Source organism: Lagopus leucura, unplaced genomic scaffold, assembly GCF_019238085.1.
Source record: "Lagopus leucura isolate 7727_CA_CO unplaced genomic scaffold, USGS_WTPT01 Super-Scaffold_100002, whole genome shotgun sequence".
Classification (NCBI taxonomy): Eukaryota; Metazoa; Chordata; class Aves; order Galliformes; family Phasianidae; genus Lagopus; species Lagopus leucura.
In genome coordinates, this window is record NW_024962263.1 from 37,447,204 (window position 1) to 37,470,853 (window position 23,650).

The 23,650-nt window shown below is 37.1% G+C and overlaps 1 protein-coding gene across 5 annotated transcripts in view; it reads left to right on the plus strand.

The window, feature by feature from the left end:
* The first annotated feature begins 4,717 nt into the window (after positions 1-4,717).
* TMX3 (thioredoxin related transmembrane protein 3) overlaps positions 4,718-23,650 on the plus strand; it is a 42,816-nt gene continuing 23,883 nt past the window's right edge. For 3 of the 5 annotated variants that reach the window (XM_042869356.1, XM_042869354.1, XM_042869357.1), the window contains exons 1-13: positions 4,718-4,847; positions 5,098-5,155; positions 10,202-10,241; positions 11,348-11,471; positions 13,603-13,648; positions 15,029-15,109; positions 16,068-16,167; positions 16,391-16,468; positions 18,710-18,776; positions 19,373-19,471; positions 20,348-20,405; positions 21,270-21,323; positions 21,651-21,707. In XM_042869356.1, the coding sequence (XP_042725290.1) occupies positions 4,733-4,847; positions 5,098-5,155; positions 10,202-10,241; positions 11,348-11,471; positions 13,603-13,648; positions 15,029-15,109; positions 16,068-16,167; positions 16,391-16,468; positions 18,710-18,776; positions 19,373-19,471; positions 20,348-20,405; positions 21,270-21,323; positions 21,651-21,707 (977 nt within the window). In that variant the 5' untranslated portion in view covers positions 4,718-4,732. Of the gene's footprint in view, positions 4,848-5,097; positions 5,156-10,201; positions 10,242-11,347; positions 11,472-13,602; positions 13,649-15,028; positions 15,110-16,067; positions 16,168-16,390; positions 16,469-18,709; positions 18,785-19,372; positions 19,472-20,347; positions 20,406-21,269; positions 21,324-21,650; positions 21,708-23,650 lie in introns of those variants that run through there. The other 2 variants (XM_042869355.1, XM_042869358.1) reach the window with 2 other exon arrangements.

A 23,650-nucleotide genomic window follows, 5' to 3' on the forward strand; every position in this document is an offset into this window, starting at 1 on the left:
GTGGCCAAACACTACCCGCATCTGACCAAGCCCTGCACCTGATTTCTGCAGTCTGTTCCATCTTCTGATTAGTTTCTTTCTTAAATATCTTTGTGTGATCTTACTAATTACCTTGTGTGTGTAACAGCAGTGTCAGAATTTTTCCTCATCTGTGTGGGTCTCTGGGACACATTCAGTTTTGCTACTAGCTGAACATGCAAATGGGTGAGCAGCAGCCCCATCTATCAGCTCAGAACAGAAATCCGTGGCAGTTTGGACACATAGAGTGAGGTTTCAGCAGAGAGGAAGGAAGAACTTCTGTGCCCAAAGCTGGCGGAGGTGATGGTTATTTACAACATTCTTTAACAACTGAATCTTCTCCAAAACCCTACAGATATCAGAGCATGAACATTCAACAGTTAAGTGAAAAATGGAACACTGTTTCATGCCCTGCACTGTGGTTATGTCTGTGTACTAGAATTAAACAGAGAGATACTTGATTGTTCCTGGGTATTTTTGTTTGCCAGACTGACTTTGAGTATTATCATCACCTTCACGAGACTATCAAAATAAGTAGTCATCAGGATGACAGAATAAAGCAGTGTAACATTGTTAATTGATAAGGAACCATTGCTTTAATAACTACTAACGTCCTTGTATGGGAACTGCTGAGTCACGGCCTGAACCTCTGATTGATCACCTGAGGTGAGCCATGAGTCAGCCAGAGGAGCACAGGTGAAGGCAATTCACCTGTGCTGCCGGAAGGGGTGGAGCCTGGCTGCACCCCTCCTAGACCTATTTAAGAGCTGGCTACCAGAGGGGAAGGATCTCTTCTGGAGATCATCTCTTTCAGTGTCTTCTGGTGAGCTCTGCTGAAGGGTAAGCTCTTCTACTTATTCTCTTTTGTGATCATTGTTTACTTTGCCTAATTCTCTTGATTATATTGTGATTGTAACATCTTGATATCTATTGATTATATGGTTATATTGTGTTTATAACATCTTGATTATACAGTCCTCTACTGACAATTATAAAGTTTGAGGTAGAAAATGTAATTTTTTAATAATGGTGCTAAGGAATAATGAAGCTTTTTAACTGATATAACCTATAGGTAAGTCTATTCTAGTTTAACTAGATTATCTAGTGTAGATTCAGAGAGTGTGGAATATATGCTTGATGTTTACTCTGAGCCATTGGGAATTATTCCTCTAGTGAGTGACAATAATGTAAGCTCGCTACTAGAACACAGAGTCTGCACAACTATATTTAGGTAAAGAACTTGCATTGCTGAAGTATAACAACTGTTAATGATGCATAAATCACTTCAAAGTGATTTTTTTTTGTTTTATTTTTAAGTTTTCACTATAAATGGTAAATGCAGGAGAAAAAAAAAAGTTATTTTTGTAAATATACTCAAAGACCATGAGAGGTCTCTAAAAGAAAAAGAATGTGAAAATGTGATGTTAAAAATATTCTCCCTAAACCTACCAGAAACAAAGAGTTAAACAAAAAACTATTGAACAGTTTAAATAGCTATGAAAACTAAAGCCATGTGGGAAAAGTGAAATATTAATACAGGTTAAACAAATCTTGTTGACAGTGTCAACCATGTTTATTAATGCCATCAAAATCAAGATTTTAATTCAGATTCTACTTCATGTTGCAGTTTACAAATGTACTCATGACAAGCATTCAAGAAAAGGAATATGCGTAGTAGTCTGTTCTTCACATTATACAATAAATTATTTCACCACAAAATAATCATTGTTTTGAAATGAATTTGGATTAATGATAACCATATTAGTGATTTGGTTACTTTTTTGAAACAGACTGAGGCTAGAGTTGAAGCCGTACAAACCCACTATTGTAGATACAGTAATTATGGCAAGATACTATGTATCAGTGAAACTTATTTCTCTAATGGAAGAAATAAACAAAGTTACCCAGAGCAAGAGTGAACAACCTGCCCAGTCTAAACATAGTACAGCAGCTGAAAAGCCCTGATAAAGCAACCTTTATTAGGCCAAGCAGAAAAATTTATTGTGCTTCTGCTGAACCTACTGATCAGATTCAAAAATGAAGTATCCAGGAGGACTATTAAATCTTCCTACAAAGCTGGAGCCTTTGACACCTTGTATGTGAACATGTCTTTTTAATTTCCAGTGCTTCGTGGGTTGCTGATCTCCCAACAGTATTCTGTGCTTTTTGCTGCTGCTGCTTTTTTATTTTTTTTTCATCCCTCCTGCTCAGTTTATTTTCCAAGTCATTCCTTTTCTTGTCTAGTTTTCTTTCTTACACTGAGTTCCAGTGTGTTAGGTAAAATACAAACAGTACTTTATTAATCCTATCTTCCTTTTTTTTAATGACATGTTCACAGTAGATATAATAAACAGAAGAAAACCTTGAATTTTCTCTAGAAAACACTTATTATCCTGTTTCTTTTGCGTTTTGCGTGCTTTTCCCATGTTGCTTTGTCACTTGCCTTCAGTGCAAGACCTTTAATATGCATAACACATTTTAGTGAACAAACCTGCACTATAGATTGCACAAGTAGATATAGTGCAGCGTTGTGTCTATGGGTATAATAAACTTAGTTACAAAGAAGAAAATATAGTGACTCCTTAAATCTTAAAATAATTTAGGTCTAGAACAGCATAGCTGATCGCCTAAGACAAAATTTAGCTCTCAGATGCAAAAGTGAGAGAAATGACATTCTGTTACTTGCAGAGAGAATAAACTTCAAAGATGATAAATAGGATTTAAGGATGTGCAAACAGTTTTCATCAACGCTATACCAAACTATACAAAGCGTCTTTCTCTGTGAAACTGTGAACTGTCTGAATAAAAGAATAGAATTATACCAACTTAAAGTTATCTGGCTAGTCCCACTTTCTTCTGTATGGATTTTTTTTTTTTTTTTTCCCCTAAAGGATTGGTGAGATAAAATGTTTTCATTGTCTCAGTCTAGACACCAGCTAGATTAGGATCAAGACAGATGTCAGTTCTCATCTGGTCAGGCATACTCAGTGCTTAGCTAATGCCAGTATACAAAAAGTGAAATGCTGTGGAATGGAGATTCTATGCATTACGTGAATAATTCTCAGATTATTCATTATGGATGTTAGCAACTCATTATTTGTTCCACTGCCTTCACAAAAATAAAATATGGAACAGTCTTATTAACATGCACAATGCTGCGTAATTTTTCAGACAAATCGAGTAGGAAAAAGATAAATCTATTACAGGCCAGAGTCAGATAACTTGAATTTTAATGTGAGCTGTGACATATGTTCTCAGGTCTTGACCTATTTCTCTGCCAATAAACCAGTGACCCAGAAACTGGCCTAACCAAAGGGCTGGACAATTCTGCAGATCATTTGATAAGTCCAATATGCTAAGCACGGAAACTATTAGATGAAATAGAGATACTGAATACCCAGTTTGTTTTTAGGCTAGCGAGGGAGTACATGTATTTCTGTACGTATCTGGCTGACTTACACAGAAGCCCAGAAGTGAGGCAACTGGAATGTTTATCCCTTGCTTGTAGATTAGACAAAGTGACTTGAAGACTAAAGTCAGAAGAACTGAATTCTCACTGGAAACAGTCCATCCTTCTCATAACCTCAAACATTGGCTTGTATAGATTAGGGAAGTAACTCCAATATGGAGGAGAAAGGAAAAACTGAAAAGGAACAGATATCAGAATCCCAGCATGACTGAGGCAGGCAGGGCCCTCTGGGTCTCCCAATCCCAGCCCTGTTGCAGCAGGGCCACCGAGAGCAGGGTGCCCAGGCCCACGGCCAGGTGGCTTCTGGAGACCTCCAAGGAGGAAACCCCACAGCCTCTGGGCATCCTGTGCCAAGTGCTCCATCACTTGCACAGTGCAGAAGTGCTGCCTGCTGCTCAGAGGGAACCTCCTGTGCTCCAGTTTATACCAATGGCTCTTGTGCTGGCACTGGGAACCACTAAGAAGAGGCTGGCTGTCCTCTATAAACCCACAGGTGTTTGGATGTAGTAATAAGATTCCCCAATATGTTTCTAAATAAGGCAAAACATTTCCAGATGAAAAACTTGCTTTCAAATACTTTTTTTTTTTTTCCTTTCCAAAGAGGTTTCTTAGCTGGATTACTTGCTTTTCCAGGATCTGCACTGCACTGACAGCAAGCCAGCAGAGGATGGGAAAAGAGGAGAATGATAAAATTGATATTAGAATGAGCCTGTGTTTTTCATAAACGTGATGATGGGTTGCTGAAGTAACAATAAGTATGGAATTCTACCCATCAAAGACCTCTGGATGATACAGATATGTTGAAATTCACATTTCAAGGAAGATGCTCAATCAGAGTATCTGGAGGCTGCTGGGACATCATGGTGCCCGGTTTGTTCAGAAGGCTCTGCTGAGTCCTGTCCAGCTAGGCAGTGAACGTCCTCACAAATAGACAAAAGCTTTCCACCTGCGACTGAAGGCAGAAACCTGGAGACGTCTACAAGACCGGGAGGAGCCCTAGCCCTTTGTGTTCCCATAGGAGCTACTGGAACGCGGCGGCTTCCTCGGGAAAAGTAGGAACGCGCTCTACCGAGGCAGCGGGCTCACACCAAGTTGCACCCAGCCTCACGCCAGGATTTCATGATTCCCTCTTCTTCTTCCGCCTCCCAAGGGCAGCTCTCCAGAGCCCTGAAAGAAACAGATGCAGAATCAGCCACCCCGGGCCGCCCGTTACCCCCACGGCAGACTGCGCCGTGCTGCCCGCCCATGCGCAGTGAGGGAAGGTCGGCACGGCGCCGTGCCGTTTCCCCTTCCGGCCGTGCCCGGTCTCCTGTCAACATGGCAGCGCTGGGCGAGTGGCGGCGGTGCCTGTGGGCGGCAGGTAACAGCTGTGCGGGATGCGCCCGGTGCGGGGACCGGAGAAGAGCGGCGGGCCCTGGGGCCGGGAGAAGGGCTGGGGGGCGGCAGGCAGTGCCGCGGCATGAAGAGGCGGCGAGGGGTGGTGCGGGCACGGGGAGCCGCGGTATGGGTGAGGGGAAGTGAGGGCTGGGAGAGGAACCCGGGTCGCGCGAAGGACTCCGAGCGAGCACCCCCAGTCCGGACGGGAGTCACTGACGGTTCTCCTCACCCAGCAGTGGTTGCGCTGGCGCTGGCATCAGAGGCGGCTTTTGTGGAAGATCTGGATGAATCGTAAGTACTGTGTGTGACTTGCAATGTTAATTAAAAATCACACTGTTTTTACTGTCACAACCAGGGGGGGCCCGGGGGGGGAGGAGGGGGGGATGGAGGGATGGATGGAGGGATGGTGGTGGTTGTTCCCGGGCCAGCAGCTCTGTGCAGTGTAAGGCTGTCCAGAATGTTACTCAGGAAAAGTAACCTCCTCTGAGAAGGAATGGTAGAAATTCTGGGGCTTGTATTTATCAGGCGCTATCAACTAAGCTGGGGAGTGTTTTATTTCTGTGGTTTTGTTTTGAGCTGTTTTCACAAGCGCTGTTTTCAAAAGTGTTCTCTGATTTTATTCTTCTTTCTCTTTTTTGGTGGAATAAAGACATTGGTGGGCTGATAGCCACCCTGAGTTAAAGCTGGTTGTGTTCAACTAAATTCTACACTTTCCTCTGCTGCATAACTGCAACAAGAAGTTGGGAGAGAAAGTGCATTGATGCATGGCCAGAAAAGGAAGAGGAATAAGGCAGACTTGCTGGACTGGTTCATGACTGGTTTGTGGAGTGCTGCTTATGCTCCTGGGCAAAGATATGCTTTTACAGCAAGTTTAGCCTTAGTTCCGTGGTGGTGTTGAAATGCATAGTCCTGCCCTAATCTTAGCTACGTACTACCTTTACTTGCCTTACTGTGGTAGCTCTGTGGCAGTGTACTCAGAGGCAGTGGAGTGACTGTCCCTGGAGGTGTTCAAGAAACATGTGGATGTGGCACTGAGGGACATGGTTAGTGGGCATGGTATCAGTGGGCTGATAGTTGGACTAGTCAATCTTACAGATCTTTTTCAACCTTAATGATTCTGCTTGTAGTTGTCTCTAAAAACTGACTTTCTGCAAGTAGATGTAACTTTTTTTTGTTAGATCCACAAGTTGATCTGAACTACTATAAGGCAGCACAATTATTAGAATTGAAATAGAAAGTATAGAAAATTTTTCTTGAGAAGACTAGGAGGAAGAGAATGTATTAGATGGCTGTTTCATGATCAGTTTAAGTTAGTCACAGATTGTGTGTTTATTAGGGTTCAGTGCATGATGGTTTCCTTCATGTAGTTGAGCAATCAGAAAGCTACTTTTTTTTTTTTACATACTGCTAATTCATCTGGAGCAGTTAATTGTGGGATCAAATGAGTGTAGTGAAGTAATGGGGTAGGAAATAGGAATGTATTGAAAGGGTATCAGAGAGATACCTCAGCATCTTTGCATTGTGTTTAAAGTGTTGTTAAAGAACAGCTGAAGCACGGTAACTGCTTGGAGTTGATTTTCAAAGCTTTTTTGCCTCATATTTTCAGAGGCTGAAAATAAAGAGTTTGCAGGAATAAAATATTGTGCTTCTATGCATCCACATCATGTTTCCATATCATGTTTCTGCAGGTGTAAGTTTAAATATAATTGTTGTTTGGAGTGAGGAATAGTTCTGTAGTCATGTAACTTTTGTGGAATAGCTGATAACTGAAAATCCAGTTATAGAATGCTTTGCTTTTTCAGCTATGTAACTACAAGTTCCTGTATTTGCAGTTGGACATGGGAATTAAGTTGTGACTTGTTCAGGACAATCTTTTCTTTTTAGCTGCTTGGCAAACAGTGAGAAAAATAATAAGAAAAAAGGTTGGGAGCAGTGACTGATGAAAGCTTCTAGTTTCCCACTTTACAGATACATAAATGGAGTTCTTGCTTATAATGAAAACTTGTTTTGCTTATTGCTGATTTTTATTTTATTTTTGCAGTTGCAAACAATGCCTGTTAGCACAAGGTGCAAGTCCCTTTCCCAGGCTTTTAGGACAGAAGAAAGCAAGTAGCAGGGAATAACTAACAGAGATATGAGTTACTCAGCATCACCTAACTGGGCCATTGAATGCATGCAAACTAAGAGTGATGGTTCCTGTCAGTTTCCTCTGTCCTTAATTAGTGCCTACCTCAGATCTGTTGCTCATCTTACAGCATTTGTAGAGTTGTTCCAATGTGATAATGAAACAGGTCTGTAACCTTACTCAAAATTAAGTATTTTTTCTATCTGTAAGGATGCTGTAGGAGCTCAGCCCAGGACCGGAAATGGTATAAGGAGATTGAGAAGGGAGAAGGAGGAGTAAAAGCAGCAGCTTCCACTTTAAGTGGAAGCTTAAAAAGCTTAAAGCTTCTGCTTTAAGTCCTTTGGAATTGAGTCCTTCATCTTTAGTTTGATTTCATGCTGTTTTCTTTTTACAGTCAATAATTCAGTGGGTATGTCTGTTAAGTGGTAGTTGAGGTAGTACTTGATAGCAGAGTGTAAAGTGTTGAGAGGTTATATGTTTTTGAGACAAGTCATTTTAGTCAAGGAGATGGGATTCCTATATCATCTTTCCACCAGTGTGACTGTGCCTGTGTCTACTGACATAAGAGGGCAGGGCAGTTAACAAAAAGTGCTGGCATTTTACTTTTGGAAATGTGCTTACAGGAACTAGAAACAGCACCTTCGAGAAAATGCTGAAATACCTGTTTGTACAGATACCTCCATTTTTCTCCAGCTGTGTGGTTAGCTTCTTTAATAAAGTCTAATAGTTTAATCATTAACAAAAAATTGTCTGAACTCAAACTTGTTTAGCTAATGTTAAGGTTAGACTTGATATTTTAACTAAATAGATGCCTTTAAATGAGTTGTACAATTTATGCCACAGTTTTAACAGTAATAAAGTTTCTCTTACAATATATTAGGCCTATTGAATGTGCTGTCAAAATCATAAAATTCAGTTGGAATACAGAGTCTTCAGATATTTCCTTTCTGTCATTCTTTTTCTTGCTGTATGCCATCACGTAAGATTTCAGCTCACCTTCCTAAGTGTTTTAATGTTATGTGTAATCTCCTGTTAAAGTATCATTCCTTGGAATGGAGTCATATGTGACAGGGTGTAGAAAAACTCATTATAAATTTTTGTTTTACAAAACAAAGCTGATATTCTAAATATGTGTTGCTCCAAAAATAATTCCTACTATTTATTTCCACAGAAACTACAACAGATACAAAAAGCAAACAGCTAACACTGTTTGATGGAGCAAATTCTCAGTTACAAAACACTGTTTTTCAACATAGTCACAACTGTTAGTTGATTTGTATAGATGAATTGATAGAGATGTTCTTCATTTCAGGGTAGCTGTGTGGGAACTGTTGATGTATCCTGAACCTCTGATTGACCACCTGAGGCAAAACAATGAGTCAGCTGTGGGAGCACAGGTGAAGACAATTCCCCCTGTGCTACCGGAAGGGGTGGAGCCTGGCTCCACCTCTCCTAGATCCCATTTAAGTGCTGACTGCCACTGAGGAAGGATCTCTTTCTGGAGATCCTTCCTCATGGAGTTTATTGCGAGCCTGCAACGCTGGTGAGCATTTTCCATTTATTATCTGTTCATCATGATAATCCTACTTAGCCTAGCCTCTGTACATCTATTTATTGTACACTGTGCGTGGCCATCCAAAATATAGCTTGTCTTTAACTGTGTTGTCACCACTGCTGAAATGCACCACTCAGCACCTCACCATGCTCAAATCCCCAGTTTGGTCTCCGTTAACGTTCAGCAAGCGTTAATGAATATCAAAGAGTGCCATTTTTTCCACGTGGAGGAATTCAGTTCCACATCTTTGTTTCATAGGTGCTTCCGCATCAGTCACTGTTCTGTCAGACTGCCTCTCTGCTGCGGTCTGTTACACAGCAACAAATTGTAATGGAACATTGATGAGAAGGTTCAGCCTTCTTTGCTGTTGTATCAGCAACACTTGCCTCTGATGTTGTAGACCAATGTAATAAAATAGGAGGCATTACTTTTGGTGCAGCCCTCATACAAAGGCAGCCCAGTATCTGATGATTCAGTAGCTGCTTTCTATTTCTTGCGTCATGACTAATTATTTGTAGTGGGAATTTAGCTAGAGCTTCATTAGAGTTCTCATGAGATGCTAGGCTCCCCGTAGTTCTTTTGCTCTGCATGTTTTTTGTGAGGTGGTATATTCAAGCAATTGTGACTTAAAAACTGCTCTCCTGAAGTTACTGGTTATGTTAGTCGCTAACCATATCTTTTCTGAGGGTTCAATTAACCACTGAAATTCTGCAGTTTAAAAGTTTAAAACATTCAGCTCTGATTTCTCCCAAATGTAGTCACTTTTATGAAAGCTCGAATCTTTATTAAAAGAAGCAGCCTTGAGTGAAGGTTGTAGTTTATTTAATTTTCAACATAAGAACAGTTAAGTAATAAGATGATTTCCATGGTTTTGTTGTAGTGACAACTGTGTGTTAAAATATATAAACAACTTTTCAAGAGATACCAATATATGTCTAAACAGTGTGTTCTATCTTATTTCTGTATTTTTATGCTTTTCATGACAAGTTTACAGTTAAAGGTAATCAGTTCATAGGGATGTCATTGCTCTAACTTTAAAAGTATTTAGTAGTACCATGACTTCTAATATTTTATTTTCAAATTAGCTGTCTTCCAATAAGTTTTTGTTTTGTGTAACTTGTGTAAAAAGCTGAACAGATCCCCCTGTAGTGGAGCAGATGAAGGAGAGAAGTAAAACTTTGAAGGAAGTTGAACAAAAATTGCCTTGCATGTTAACATAAGGTTAATTTAGTCAGTGTACGTTCAGTAAAGCTAGGATTAACAGTGTAAACCAGTGCTGTAGGAAGATGGCTACTATGTATTCTGAGCAGTTACCAATATGCAGTGTTTAGTGTAATACCAGAATACTTTAGTCCCTTGGATTACATATCACAATCAAATAGATTTGTGGAATATTGGTATGCTTTCTGTGTTCTGTGTGGTTTTGCTGTTTATTGTTGGTTGTTTTGGCTTTGGCAAATGATTATAGAAGTATAATTGATAAAGAATGTGCATGTAGTATTGTGAGCTGGGATTATTTAATGAAAAATAACTTTGCTCCTCCACCTTCCCTTCTTTCCTCCAAAAAAGAAGCTAAACAGCAATCTAGTATCTGTAGTTTTTAAATCTAATTATAGATTCTTACAGATATATTAATTTTATTTTTTTTCCCTCCTAGGTTTAAAGAAAACCGTAAAGACGATATTTGGCTTGTAGATGTGAGTATAGAAGGAAAAATTGGAAGAGTTGTCCATTATTTCACACCAAGCTAGTGGAACTCAAAACACAAAATGTACACTGTTAGGGTGTGTAGTGGGGCTGCTTCATCGTTTGGAAAAACATTTGTATGTGGTGCAGAGAAGTTACATGACTAGTTCGTTTGATAAGGTGGATAAGCAGTTGTCCTCCATTGTTCAGGATGAACCACAATTTAAACTGACTACTGAATACAGACAGTGTTCAACCTACATTTTACAGCCCTTAAAAATGGAAAGCAGATTATCTAACACTTGCAATGAAGAGGTTATAACTTGCACGCAGGATTTTTTTACAATTCTATCAACTAATTTTTGCTATACATTTAGCATCGAATACATGAAATGGTCCATTCTTTCCAATGTATTTGGAAAGGAATATGATACTTTTCAGTAGGGAAAACCATTTCAAGTTGGTTTTTGTCTTCCTGCACATTACTGTCAGCTTGCAACATGATCATGTTTCTAAAACATTGGAATCTTCTCTGTTAATTTTAGTGAGGCATTATAGCAAGATAGGCAGGAAGATAAAATAGTTTCATGTTTCTGACCTTGACAAAAATGGAATTGATTTTAGACCGTGTTTGTATAAAAGTCATTTCTTGAAAATCTGAGATGCAGAGAATAGCTTTAGAAGTATGTGTGCATGTGTGTATATGTACATATATATACAATCTCCTTTTCAAAGAATAATATATATATTTTTGCAAATTAAATGTGTATTCCTGGATAGATTGATTAAAAGTTTTCACTTTTAAAAAAAAAAAACACCAAAAAACAAAAAACAACCAAACAAATGAAAGTACTTTGAGAAGTTTTTAATGTGTTGCTACACAGTCTGTTGGGGGGAAAAAAGGTATAATTGTGCTACAACTGAGTACATTCTTTTATAACTCCTGCTTTCGTATTAAATTAGTACCAAATCTTAAAAGCTCAGTTACTCACTCCACCTCTGTAAGTAACTGTCAGGTTTATTTTCATACAACTTGAAGAAGAACAAAGTTGTGAAATAAACCTTACTAATGTATCTATGTATCTGACTTGAATTCAATGTATTTGTATCTTCTCAGTTTTATGCACCATGGTGTGGCCACTGCAAGAAATTAGAGCCTGTGTGGAATGAAGTGGGTATAGAAATGAAAAACATGGGCTCTCCAGTAAGAGTCGGGAAGATGGATGCAACTTCCTTCTCTAGTAAGTAAGGTTTGAACGGAGGTAATTTCCTAACGGCTTCAAAACAGAAGCTGTTCTTACTTTGTTTTCATTAGTCATTCTATTGTTCTGTAAGAAATTCATGTAAAAACAGTTGCTGGGAAACCATCTCCTGATTTTTGTTTCTGAAAGTGACAACATGCTGTATGTACTTTTTTATTGTACTTACTGCTGGTTGTGTGGAGATTTCTTAGCAAATGAAAGGTGAAAGCTTTTAACATACATCCCTTTTGATATACTTCTTAGAATATCTTTATACAAGTGTTTTGGAGTAGTGCTTCTCTTGACAACATCCAATTTAACCACATTTTATGTTCCCTGTATTACTGTTGGACAAATGTTTGTGTTCTTGCTGTTATTCTTTTTAGGTAATTACTCCTCGAAACGTTAAACCAAAAACCAACTGAAATCACTGAAGTCATTATGTTAATGCTGAGCCAATTTCTCCCCATTTCTCTAAATGTGTTCTTGAAGAACCAGTTTGAGCTATATTAATGCTTTTATTTTTGAAGATACTTTTCATATGTACAGACCCTAGAGTGTTTTCAGGAATAGAAACACACAAAATTTGAGGTGTTCAGAGAAGTGGTTTTGGCAGACATGAGAGACTTTTTACCTGTTTAATACTATTTTCTTAGTTTTAGTGTGCTTGTCTCTTGTCACTTCACTTAAATCTGTAAGGGAAGGCATAGGGAATGGTAGGGTCCATGTGATGCCTGTGTGCATTTAAAACCAAGTATTCAGGACTGTTATATTTGCACAGAATTTTAAACAGAGTTTCTTTGGTGACAGTTGAGTTTTTTCATACTCAGTATAACAGTGGAGCACATATATGTTGCAGAAAAGAGTATGGAGATTGTGTGTAACTAGTTTTGTGTTTCTAATAGGAACATTAAGCAACATGAGAAGTCTGAATTTTTGATGGCTTGCCATCAGAATGTTTTGGTGGAAACTATATAGAACATCTAATAAATGCAGTGGTTATGCTAACAGAACTGTTACCTGGTGTATCAGTTGAATTTTTGTGCAAGTTTGCCTTAAAGTCCACTGAATGCGATGAAAGCAGAAATAAATTGCTCTTAGTGCTAGCATAATTGGTGCTATTTGCCTGTGTAGTGTTCTTTGTATCAACAAGTGACACTGGTCCTGTAAATAAATCACTTGAGAGGATTTCAGTAATCTCCATGGATGAGATGTTTTTAAAAACAAAACAGAAAAACAACCTGCCTATTCTGCAGTTTTCTTGAATGTACTAAAGAGTTCTGCGAGGAAAAATAAGCTGTCTAGTGAAAGTCTTAGTGATTGTACATATTAGCACACGTCTGAACAGATTCTAGTTTTTAATAAAAGAAATATAAGAGGAAGAGATCAAAATCAAGTGGGCATAGACCACGTGTTTCTTAGATCAGTCTGCTCTGAGTGAGATGCTAGTATGTGAACTGCTACTTTTATTGACAGGTCTGTACAACTCGTGTTGACCTCAACAAACAATTTTAGAGTGACACATTCTAAACTGTTATTCAGAGCCCTGTGCTCAGTCCTCCTACATGTGTTACTGTGGCATGTGGTTGGTAGCTTAAGAATATTCATGTATTAAAATGTTTTGGTGCATTTTAACTCTTCTTCCCTACCCTGTCAAGGGGCTGCAGAGGCATTATCAAAAGTTTTGACTTATTCTAGATTTTTCTTCTTTAAGGAATATTTATTTTAACTTCTGGAAAACACTGAATTATCTTGAAGATATTGTTAAGGTGGCAGTTGCTACATTCACAACAGTAAAGGATGTTCCAATATCAAGATACAACCTTTTGAGCAAATGTGAGGCAGGGTGGGATGGATGGATGGATGGATGTTTACAGACCCTGCATCCATGATGCTTAATTCTTACCTCAAATATTTCCGGCTGGTTCTATGTATGATTCACATTAAATGCATAATACCTTGTAGAGAAAATTGACTGAACGTTTATGTTTAGAGATGGCAGTTTACTTCTAGCATCTAAATTAGGAGCCTCTGCATTTATTTATATGCCTTGAATAGGAAACTACTTAAACCTTAAGGTGGGCGAGTGAACAAGACTTGGTTCAGTTTGGCATTAATGCATATATTTCAGGTATTGCATCTGAATTCGGAGTGCGAGGCTATCCAACAATTAAGCTGTAAGTTGATGTTTCTCACTGAATTATTTTGAACTTGACCTTTCCCAACATTCATTTGATAAGTGCAAAAGGTAGTTTTCCATCTTAAAAAACAACAAAGCAAACAGAAAACGTTATCTTAACTGTTTAAAAAAAAAAATAGTGTAGTAATTTTGGAATTCATTTCGCTGCTGTCTTATATATGCTAAGTGTGTGTATGCATTTATATGAAATACAGAAAGGAATTTCATGTACCAACTGATCTGAAGTCTTGAGAATGATCCAGGCAGTAACTGCATACCTAAGTCTTTCCACTGACTTCTCTAAGCTATTAATTTTGCTTTCTTATTTTCAATTGCCCTTCTTTTCTCTCTAGTGATTTTCCTGAAAATCTTATGTAAGCGACTGTGGTGGTTATTGGGTTACTGTATAGGTTAAAGTGTGAGAGCAGTTGTTTGACAAAGGATGCACAAGTAGCTTTTGTTCTTGCATCGCTAACTGAAAAATTAATGGAGGTTAACATTTAAAGAAAGAAAAAAAAAAATCCAAGCTGTAATGGTATCATACATACTCTTAAGGTATATAGTGCATAGTCCAATACAAGGTCATATTAAATAGTAATGTTGATCACTTTTCAGTGATTATATAGGAGTTGTTCACAGCATATGGTTGTTCAAGGGTAAGATTCACTATATATATATAAAATTTTTAATTTACGTTTCTCAAAAATGACTCAAATATTGAGCATATTAATTGTTAGGGATAATAAATTTATTGGCATATAGAGGCATAGAAAGTTGTTTTAAGATTACTTTCTTCACACGGGCTTCCTAAACTTACTTGGATTCAAAGGAAGCCTGTTACAATGTAGTAAACTTTAATTAAATACACGTGTGCCGGGAAGGTACAAGAAATTGACAAGCACTTTGTGGAATCTTTGGTGCATACATTTAAAAAGTTTTGCAAATCATTTGGTACTTCCCAATTACTAAAAAGAAGAAAAATTTGAAAAAATGGATTTGTTTTAGCTGTTTTGAATTTATTAGCAAATATTCCTAGCAACTTCTGTATTTATGATTGCTACACACTAGAGAAAAAACATAACAAAATAATTGTTTTTAGATGTTATTATTAGATATTGTATAAATAGGTTTTTACTCCATAACTACACTGTATTGCATTACTGATTTTTTTCTATTTTTGCTAATTGCTTGTTGATGAATATTTTAAAAATAATTTTGATTATTATTTGCTAACAAGTGACTAGTAAAAGTTTGAGTAATTCTTCACATGTGGATAAAACTTATTTGATTTTGATTTTGTTCTTCAGAATCTGTGGCTTCTTAATGTCAGCTAATTCTTTCCTCCTTGTTGTTTTTTCTTCCTTTCCCATTTTTCCAGCTTAAAAGGTGACTTGGCATACAATTATAGAGGACCCAGGACCAAAGATGATATAATTGAATTTGCTAATAGAGTAGCAGGGTAAGTACAGAATTCTTTGAGACTGCTTCTGACTTAATATTTCCAAAATATTTTGCACTGGGCCAAAAATGCAACTGATTAAAAAATGATAATAAAAATACCTTGACTTTAAAAATTACACACAATGTGCATGTGGTTGCCTGTGAGCTTGGTCGTGAGTGACATGGAGAAGACAAATAGGAACCGACTAGTCGCACTTATAATTCTTTATCATGCAAGATGTAGGGCTTTTCAAAACTGTGGAAACTGTGGACAAACAATTCATAGGAGCTATAGACAAAAATATTGACATAAATGTGGATTAATATATGGACATTGTTATGAAAACAGAATCTGTTTAATACTCTAAGTTTCCTTAATCTGTAAAATATATGCTTGTGCATCAGCAAGCTGTGGCAGTTAGCAACATGAGGAAATTATTTCTACAGAATTGTTCACAATGTTTTTTGATGTTCATAATTTCTTTTCTTCTGGTGGCCCATGGCCTCCAAATCTTTGAGTAGAAAAGAAATGGCACTTCTTGCTTTCATCCTTAGATACAATTAAGTGATATAGACATATAATACTTATTATATGAAGTTGTTGATAATTCTGTAGTGTAAGAGTGTCATTGATCTAATAGCTTACTAAAATTTTTAAAGAATATTTTTAAAACCACACCATCTATCTTCTCTCAAATGAGTGTACAGCTGGTAAGTGGCTTGAATATTAACATTGTAGCAACATTTTGTTCTAAGATGCTAGTCTAAAATGTAAGTTCATTATTTAGGGAGCATAGTTTATTTTGAGAGACAGGATTTTTATTTTCTTTTTCTGATAGAAATTGAAAAACTGGATAAATTTGGGTTGAGGAATTTGGGAAACCAAACTACCTGTATGGCATTTTCTTTGGGGATTTCTACTTGTGATTTGGCAGATTGCAGAAACTAAGGTTTTTATCTTCTTTCTTTTTTTCCAGACCTCTTATCAGGCCACTTCCTAGCCAGCATATGTTTGAGCATGTGCGAAAGAGGCATCGTGTATTTTTTATATATGTTGGTGGGGAATCTCCTTTAAAGGTTTGAAACTAGATTAAATTTATTTAAAAAGTTGTTTCTTTTGACTCTCCACAGACATACTGTAAAATAACTTCTAGAAAGTTCAAAGACAAGAAGTGGTTTTTATAATCTTGTGTCCTAACCCTATTTCCTGATGAATCTTTTGAAGATAAGGTATGTTGCAAAACTTTAAAGCATCCTAGAGGCTGAACCATTCAAAGAAATTTTTTTTTTATTTTTCCAGGAAAAATACATTGAAGTTGCTTCAGAACTAATTGTTTATACATACTTTTTTTCTGCCTCAGAAGATGTGCTCCCTGAGGTAAGCTGTTCAGTTCCGATGTCCGTAAAAATGTTCTTTTGGTTGTTTTGGTGGCATAGAGATGGCTTCCTGCAATACGTCTGTCTTTGGTAGGTTTCAAACAATTTCACTGTGAAGTTTTTGAGTCTACATGCTTTGTGTTAACAAAATGACTTACTCAGTAATACTAATAAACTGATTAAATCATGTTGATAAATTTTAAAGACATGTTCAGCCCACATTGAATTCTGCATAACCAGCTCAAGAATATGCATGTTTCCATTTTTATCCATTACAAAGCTCTTGTTGCTCCTGATAAACTTTTCACCAGCCAATTGGTTCATCTGTCTTATAGCACGGATACCATAGTATCAGGAGCTTTAGTGAAAAAATAAGTTCTTTCCAGCTTGTGTGATACAGCTGATTGTATGTCCGTGTATCAACCAGCCTAGTCTGCTGGCTGCAGAATCCTGCTGTACTCTTGAATGTGAGAGAGATGTTATATAATAGAAAGGAAGTCATTTGCATTTAATCAAAAAGGTGAAAAGTTTCTAACTATTGTTGCTTAACTGTTGAAGTGACATCTCTCTTACAAGGGAAGGCAGAAGGATCTGGGTCTCTTTAGTTTGGAGGATACTGAGGAGTGACCTCATTAATGTTTATAAATATGTAAGGTGTGAATGTCATGAGAATGGAGCCAGGCTCTTCTTAGTTACATCCAATGATAGTGCAAGGGGCAATGGGTGCAAACTGGACACAGGAGGTTGCACGTAAATATGAGAAAAAACTTTACAGCGAGGGTGACAGGACACTGGAACGTGGCTGCCCAAAGAGGTTGTAGGGTCTCCTTTTTTAGAGACATTCAAAATCTTCCTGGATACGTTCCTGTGTGACCTGATCTAGATGTTCCCGCTCTAGCAAGGAACAGTTTACAGTTTAGCTGCTACTGACCAAGAATGCCAAAGGTTGGAACTCTTTCTGTGATGTAAGCAATGAACTGTTCTTTCTATCCAGTGTAATTTGCTACAGATGTTGCATCATTGTAACTGAAGTAGTGACTGTACACTGTTTCTTTCCAGAGTAGCAAAAATGTTACAAAGTAACTGGTTGCTACTTGTAATGAGGCTTTTCACCATGAGATGTGATATTAACTGTTCAGCTTTGATGTGGTTTTACACCTAAAGCTTGAAACAAGATTAGTTATGTTGTAAGCCATGAGGTGGACATAGGCTGATTTGAGCTTTAAAAATGCTGAACTATGCTTGTGGTGAATAAAAGAATAAAGCATTATCTAGAATTAATCTTCTTGATCATGTGTATGAGCTCTTACATTAGAAACCTACTGATTTTGCATTTCTTTCTGAGATAACACAATGATTACAGTAGGCATGTTATTTGGAGAAGTACTCATTATACTGTTCTTATGTTTCCCCAAACCATAAATAAATGAGAGAAATGATTCAACATCATCATCAGGACTAAAAATATGATAGTCTTTTATTAATCGCAGGTTCTATTCTATAATTCTAAATTCTAAAATTTTAACTAATGATAGCTAACAGAAAGGAGTACATGCAGTGCTTTTTGTTTCATTTTATTGAGTTGACTTACTGTGACTGTTAACTTTATCTTTACAAGATTTTTATACTTTGTGTATTCTTGAGTATATTGCTGACCAAATGAATCTTAATAGCATGTTCAGGGTGGTGATGTATGCGTTCATTGTTCTGTATGCTTACGTGAGGGGCATTTGCAGGCTTGTCTTCTGGAATATCTGTATTTCCATCAGCTTGAACACAGAAAATGGCCCTGATTTAGTGGGGCATATTATCAATATAATACTCTTCAAGTGTTCTGTATTATTGACTGTACATTCAGTAAAAGTTTCTGTATGGCAGGTACGCTGACAACAGCACAAATTGAAAACAATAGTGCAAGCTTGATGATATTCTCAAGTTATGACCTATTTAAAGTGCATGTCAAATTTTAGTAGAACTTTCTGATAGTACTTTAGATACGTGTAAAAATGCTGTTTGGTTTATATTTTATGAGGCCTACCTGTTGAGAATAGGTTTATGTTTTCTTACTTGTTAATATTGCAGAAGATGGAATGCTTATTCTTAACAATGTAGGCAGAATGTGTCTAAATGTACTTGAATATTTTCCCCGCGGAGTATTTTTTCACACTTCAAAGATGTTTATTAAAAAGTTGGAAGGTTTTTTTTTTTTTAATGGATTAACCAAAGAATACCTTTCTTTCAGTATCTGACCTTGCCTGAACTACCTGCTGTTGTTGTATTCAAAGATGGAACTTACTTTGTGTATGATGGTAAGTAAAAGTGTACATTACTTTAAAAGAAGACTGAAAGCAAATGTGGAGAAACTAGAGCCAGTGGGGCTGCTTATTTCAAGACAAGATGGAACAGTGGGAAATGCACCAATAATTTTGTGATAAATAACAGCTCTTTCATGGCAGCATAGGGAAAAGTTTGATTCCTTACAGCATAAAATACATCATTGGAGGAATTGTCTTTATCAGTACTGATGTTGAAGTTAAGAAAGTTTACTTCATGTTAATCACTGAGATGCAGCTTCCAGTAGTATTGTTTTGCCTGAACCAAAGCACTTAAATATTCTCCTTCACTCACTGTTCAAATCAGAAAGTAGAAGAAAACTTGCTGAAGAGGTGTCACCCATTAACATAAGCTTTGGGGAAATCCAGATACAGTGAACAAGAATTTTCATTTCTGATAGATGACTTTTACTGTTCAAAATATATACTAATGTTTCAAAAATGAGAGCGAGGTACTGCTTGACATATTAATAATTCTGTTTTCTCACATTGCCCCCAGAAAATGGGGGAAAAAAAAATGGTATTTTTCACACAATATGTATTTAACTTTCAGTGTTTTTTGTATTTTTTAGAATATGAAGATGGCGATCTGTCATCCTGGATAAATCGAGAAAGATTTCAAGGTTATCTTACTGTAGATGGTTTTACGTTGTATGAACTTGGAGATACAGGTGAGATGTTGCTATGTTTGAACAGTTGTCTCTAAAATTAAACTTAAACATTAAGAAAAAGCAAAGAAGAGTAAGAAAGGATACTTTTTATGAAACAAAACAAATGAAACCCTACTTAATCTGAAAGTTGAGTTGATGATGTCCGATTAACTTCAAAAACAGGAGACATTTTATATGTACTAGAGGCTTCATCCAAAGCCTGTGCTAGACCCTTAATAACAGCATAAAAAAAAAAGTATGTCTAATTTTGTAGTATTCACAAAAACTAAGCAAGGCTTTCAATTTAATAATAATTTAGGTTTTTTATAAATCATAAATTCTTGAAAAACCATCAGAATTTTATAAACAGATTTTGAAATGTCAGATATGGATGGACTTATTCAGGTAAGAATGTTATATAAGTTTCTCAGATAGTAGCTAATTCAAGTATCTTTAGAGGAGATATGGTGAGGTAGGGAGATGAACGTCTATGGAAATGGACCTGTCCCTGAATACTTCTGTGTTTGGTGAAATTTCTTGGAAGACAAATGAAAACTTTGCATCCAAGTAACTTCAGTTACTTGCTCTTTGAGTATGTATATGCTTAGGAAGCCATGGATATTCTGTGTTGGTTTTTTTTTTTTTTTTTCCAGGTCAGGGTAAGTTATAATCTACCTCCCATTTAAAAACAAGTTTATACTCGATGCTGCATTGGTTTCTTCAAGGTTCTGAAAATACAGAATGCTTGGGTTCCCACATGTTTGTGGAAGTAATGTTATATTTTAAAAAGGCATTTACTGAAGTGCTGTTACAAAAATTTCCAGATATTGGCACATATTCTATCTGAAAATGCAATTTCTTTTTAAATGGCTTCTAGTACTGTATTCCTTTTTTTAGGAAAACTTGTGGCTATTGCAGTGATTGATGACAAAAACTCTTCAGTGGAACATACCAGGTACAGAGTTGAGTACTGATGAATGGAGAAATGTGGTGGTATGGTGGAAAAATAATTCATTGACTTATAAAATCTTGACGCGTTCTGGAAATTCCTTAAAAATTCAGAAATTCTAGACTAAATGAAAAGTTTTACCTTTAATATTATGTTCTCTAGATTGTGACATCATTATTACTTTGTTTATAGCCCTGTTTAAGTCCATATAGTTTTAAAGGGAGACTTTCAATGAGATCCCGTGAACAGTGATTGCATAGTTCTTTAAGCTATTGTGTCACCTTAAAATATTGTGAACTCAAATACCCTCACTTTTCTAATATGGAAAAGAGTACTTAAGTTCAGATGGTTTTGAGATAAATTTATTAGTTTTAAACAAAAAGCTGCTCTTCAGCTGCATTAAAATGAACTTAGTGATGCATAGCTATAAATTGCGTGCAGAACTTAGTAGTTGAAAATACCCTTTCTTAATGTGAGTCAGAATTTGCTGGAGACTGGAAGAACAAGACTTTTCTCTGTTAGATATGTGATTGTGTATGTAAGCTGAGAAAATATTGTCCAAGTAGTGTGTTTACTGTTTTGATAAATCATCTTTGAATTTTCTTCAAGGTCACCGTGTCATACGTTCAGATGATAATAGATGACGCAAAGCAGTCTGACACTCTTTTTCTCGTATTGAGACTGTATGCTAGCTAGCCTTTCAACCTTTAAAATCAAGGAAGATGAGTGTTTTTTTGTTGATTGAGCAGGCAAATATTATTGCTTATGCGATGCTATTTGCTACTTATTGGAGAAATCTAAATGCTTGAATTTTGACAAAGTATATCTTGGATTAACAGATGTTTTTTGTTGTTTTTTTTTTGTCTCCAGACTGAAATCTATTATTCAGGAAGTTGCAAGAGATTATCGGGATCACTTTCACAGGTGTGCACTTTTCTACAATAGCTTCAATGAACTTCTGCATTAACCTTTCGAAGGCAGCAGTTACTTTTCTTTTTTCTACCTGAGAAATGGTATAGTGTTTTTTTTTTTTTTTTTGAACCATACACTGACATTAGTTGAGTTTCATTAACTAATTTTGCATAGCTGATTGTGCTGCAGCATTGCTTTTTTTTTTTTTTTTTGCATTATAATGTTGATTGTGTACTTCATTTACAAGAAAAATATTTAGGACAAACTTATTTTAATGCTGAGACATTACTACTTTTTGTTTGTTTTTTTTTATAATGTTTTTCATTGCATTTCTTACAGGGATTTTCAGTTTGGCCATATGGATGGAAACGATTACATCAATAGCTTACTAATGGAGTAAGTACATGTGTATTTCATAGAATCATAGAATTGTTTGGGTTGGAAGAGACCTTTGAGATCTTCTAGCTCCTACCCTCTGTTATAGGCAGGGACACCCCCACTACACCAGGTTGCTCCCCCATCCAGCCTGGCCTTCAATGCTTCCAGGGTGGGAGCATCCACAACCTCACTGGGCAACTTGTTCTAGTATCTCAGAACCTGCACAGTTAAGAAACTTCTTGATATCTAATCTAAATCTATTCTCTTCCATTTAATCTCTTACTGGCCTTATAAAAAATCCCTCCCCATCTTTCCCATAGGCCCCCTTTAAGTACTGGAAGCCTGCTAAAAGGTCTCCTCAGAGCCTTTTCCAGTCCGAAGAGCCCCAGCTCTCTCAGCCTGTCCTCATAGGGCATGTGCTCTAGCCCTCTGATCAATGTTGTGGCCCTCATCTGGATCTGCTCCAACAACTCCATGTCCTTGTTTTGGAGGCTCCGGAACTGGGCACTGTATTCCAGATGGTGTTTCACAAAAGCAGAGTGGAGTGTCAGAATCACTTCACTCCTGCTAATCACACTTCTGATGCAACCCAGGATGCAGTTGGCCTTCTGGGCTGCAAGCGCACATTGCTGGCTCATGTTGTGTCTTCCATCAGTCAACACTCCAAAATCCTTCTCCTCAGGGCTGCTGTTAAGCCATTCTGTGCCCAACATGTATCTGTGCTTAGGATTGCCCCAACCCAGATGCTGGAGTTCGCACTTGGCCTTGTTGAGTTTAATGAGGTTGGCATGAGCCCACCTCTCACAGCTTGTCCAGGTCCCTCTGGATGGCATCCCTTCACCCTAGTGTGTCAGCATTTCAGCATTCCTTTTTTTCTCTTGTAGTTGTTGCTATTGTATTTAACTTAAAACAGTCATCTGAAAAATTCCTGCCTTATCTTAATTTAAAAAAAAAAAAATCACTGTCCTCAGAAATACGTAGCTTTAATTAAACAAATGATACTATAATTTAATTTTAGAGGTTTGTCTTACTGGTAGTGCTGATTGATGGAGTTTATCTTTGAAGTTTACTTAATAAAGTACTCTGTTAGAACTGTATGTTGTGTTTTTTTCTCTGTCATTGGTGAAATTTACACAACACTATCAAAATTAGAAGTTTTATGTTTCCTGATAGAAATTTGTTCATACTCTAGCCATGTTTTTTTTTTTTTTTTTTTTTTTCATTTCTGGAGAGGCATATTTTTTCCTACAAGGGCATTTTCAAAACTGAAGCTTATTGGGATCTTGCTTTACGTGCCCTTACTTTTTGAAAAGCAGTTGAAGAATGAAGTGCAGTATTTGCCAGTGATTGTGTAAGAGATCTTCCTAAGAACAGAGACAGGTATCTATTACCATTTGAGAAGTCAGCTTTGAAACATCACTTAGCAGACACCATGAATTCATGTTTTCACCATGGATTTGTAGAGCTGAAATGCAGAGATTCATGTATCTGTAGACAGGCAGCGTGAAATGTGTAAAAGGTGCTATCTGCTTGTGGGGTATGTACTTGATACCTTTTGAAATATCTAAGTAACCTAACAAAATGCTTAATGTTTGTCCTTGTTTTGCAAAGATCTGTCACTAGGGAGTTTGGTTGCTTGGTGTTTACTGTTGACTTGTTCTTGTCTGGCCTTCTAAATGAAGGAAGGGCACAACAGGAATAAATATGCCAGCTTTGTACTGGAGGAGTGTTCTGAGTTCCTTTGTTGTTGATCAAAGTGCACACCATGAGCACCTGCAGTAGTCTGCAGTATCCATCTTCCACAGTGTCTGTCTTATATCTGTCTGGTCTTGTAGCTCTTGTGGATGCTAGATCTAAGGCCACAAGATGTCTACAAGGTCAAGAGTAAGAAAACAAGATAGATATGCAAATGCTCTAATTTAAAACTGTGCCACTAAAGGTTCTAGGAGATTCATGAGGAC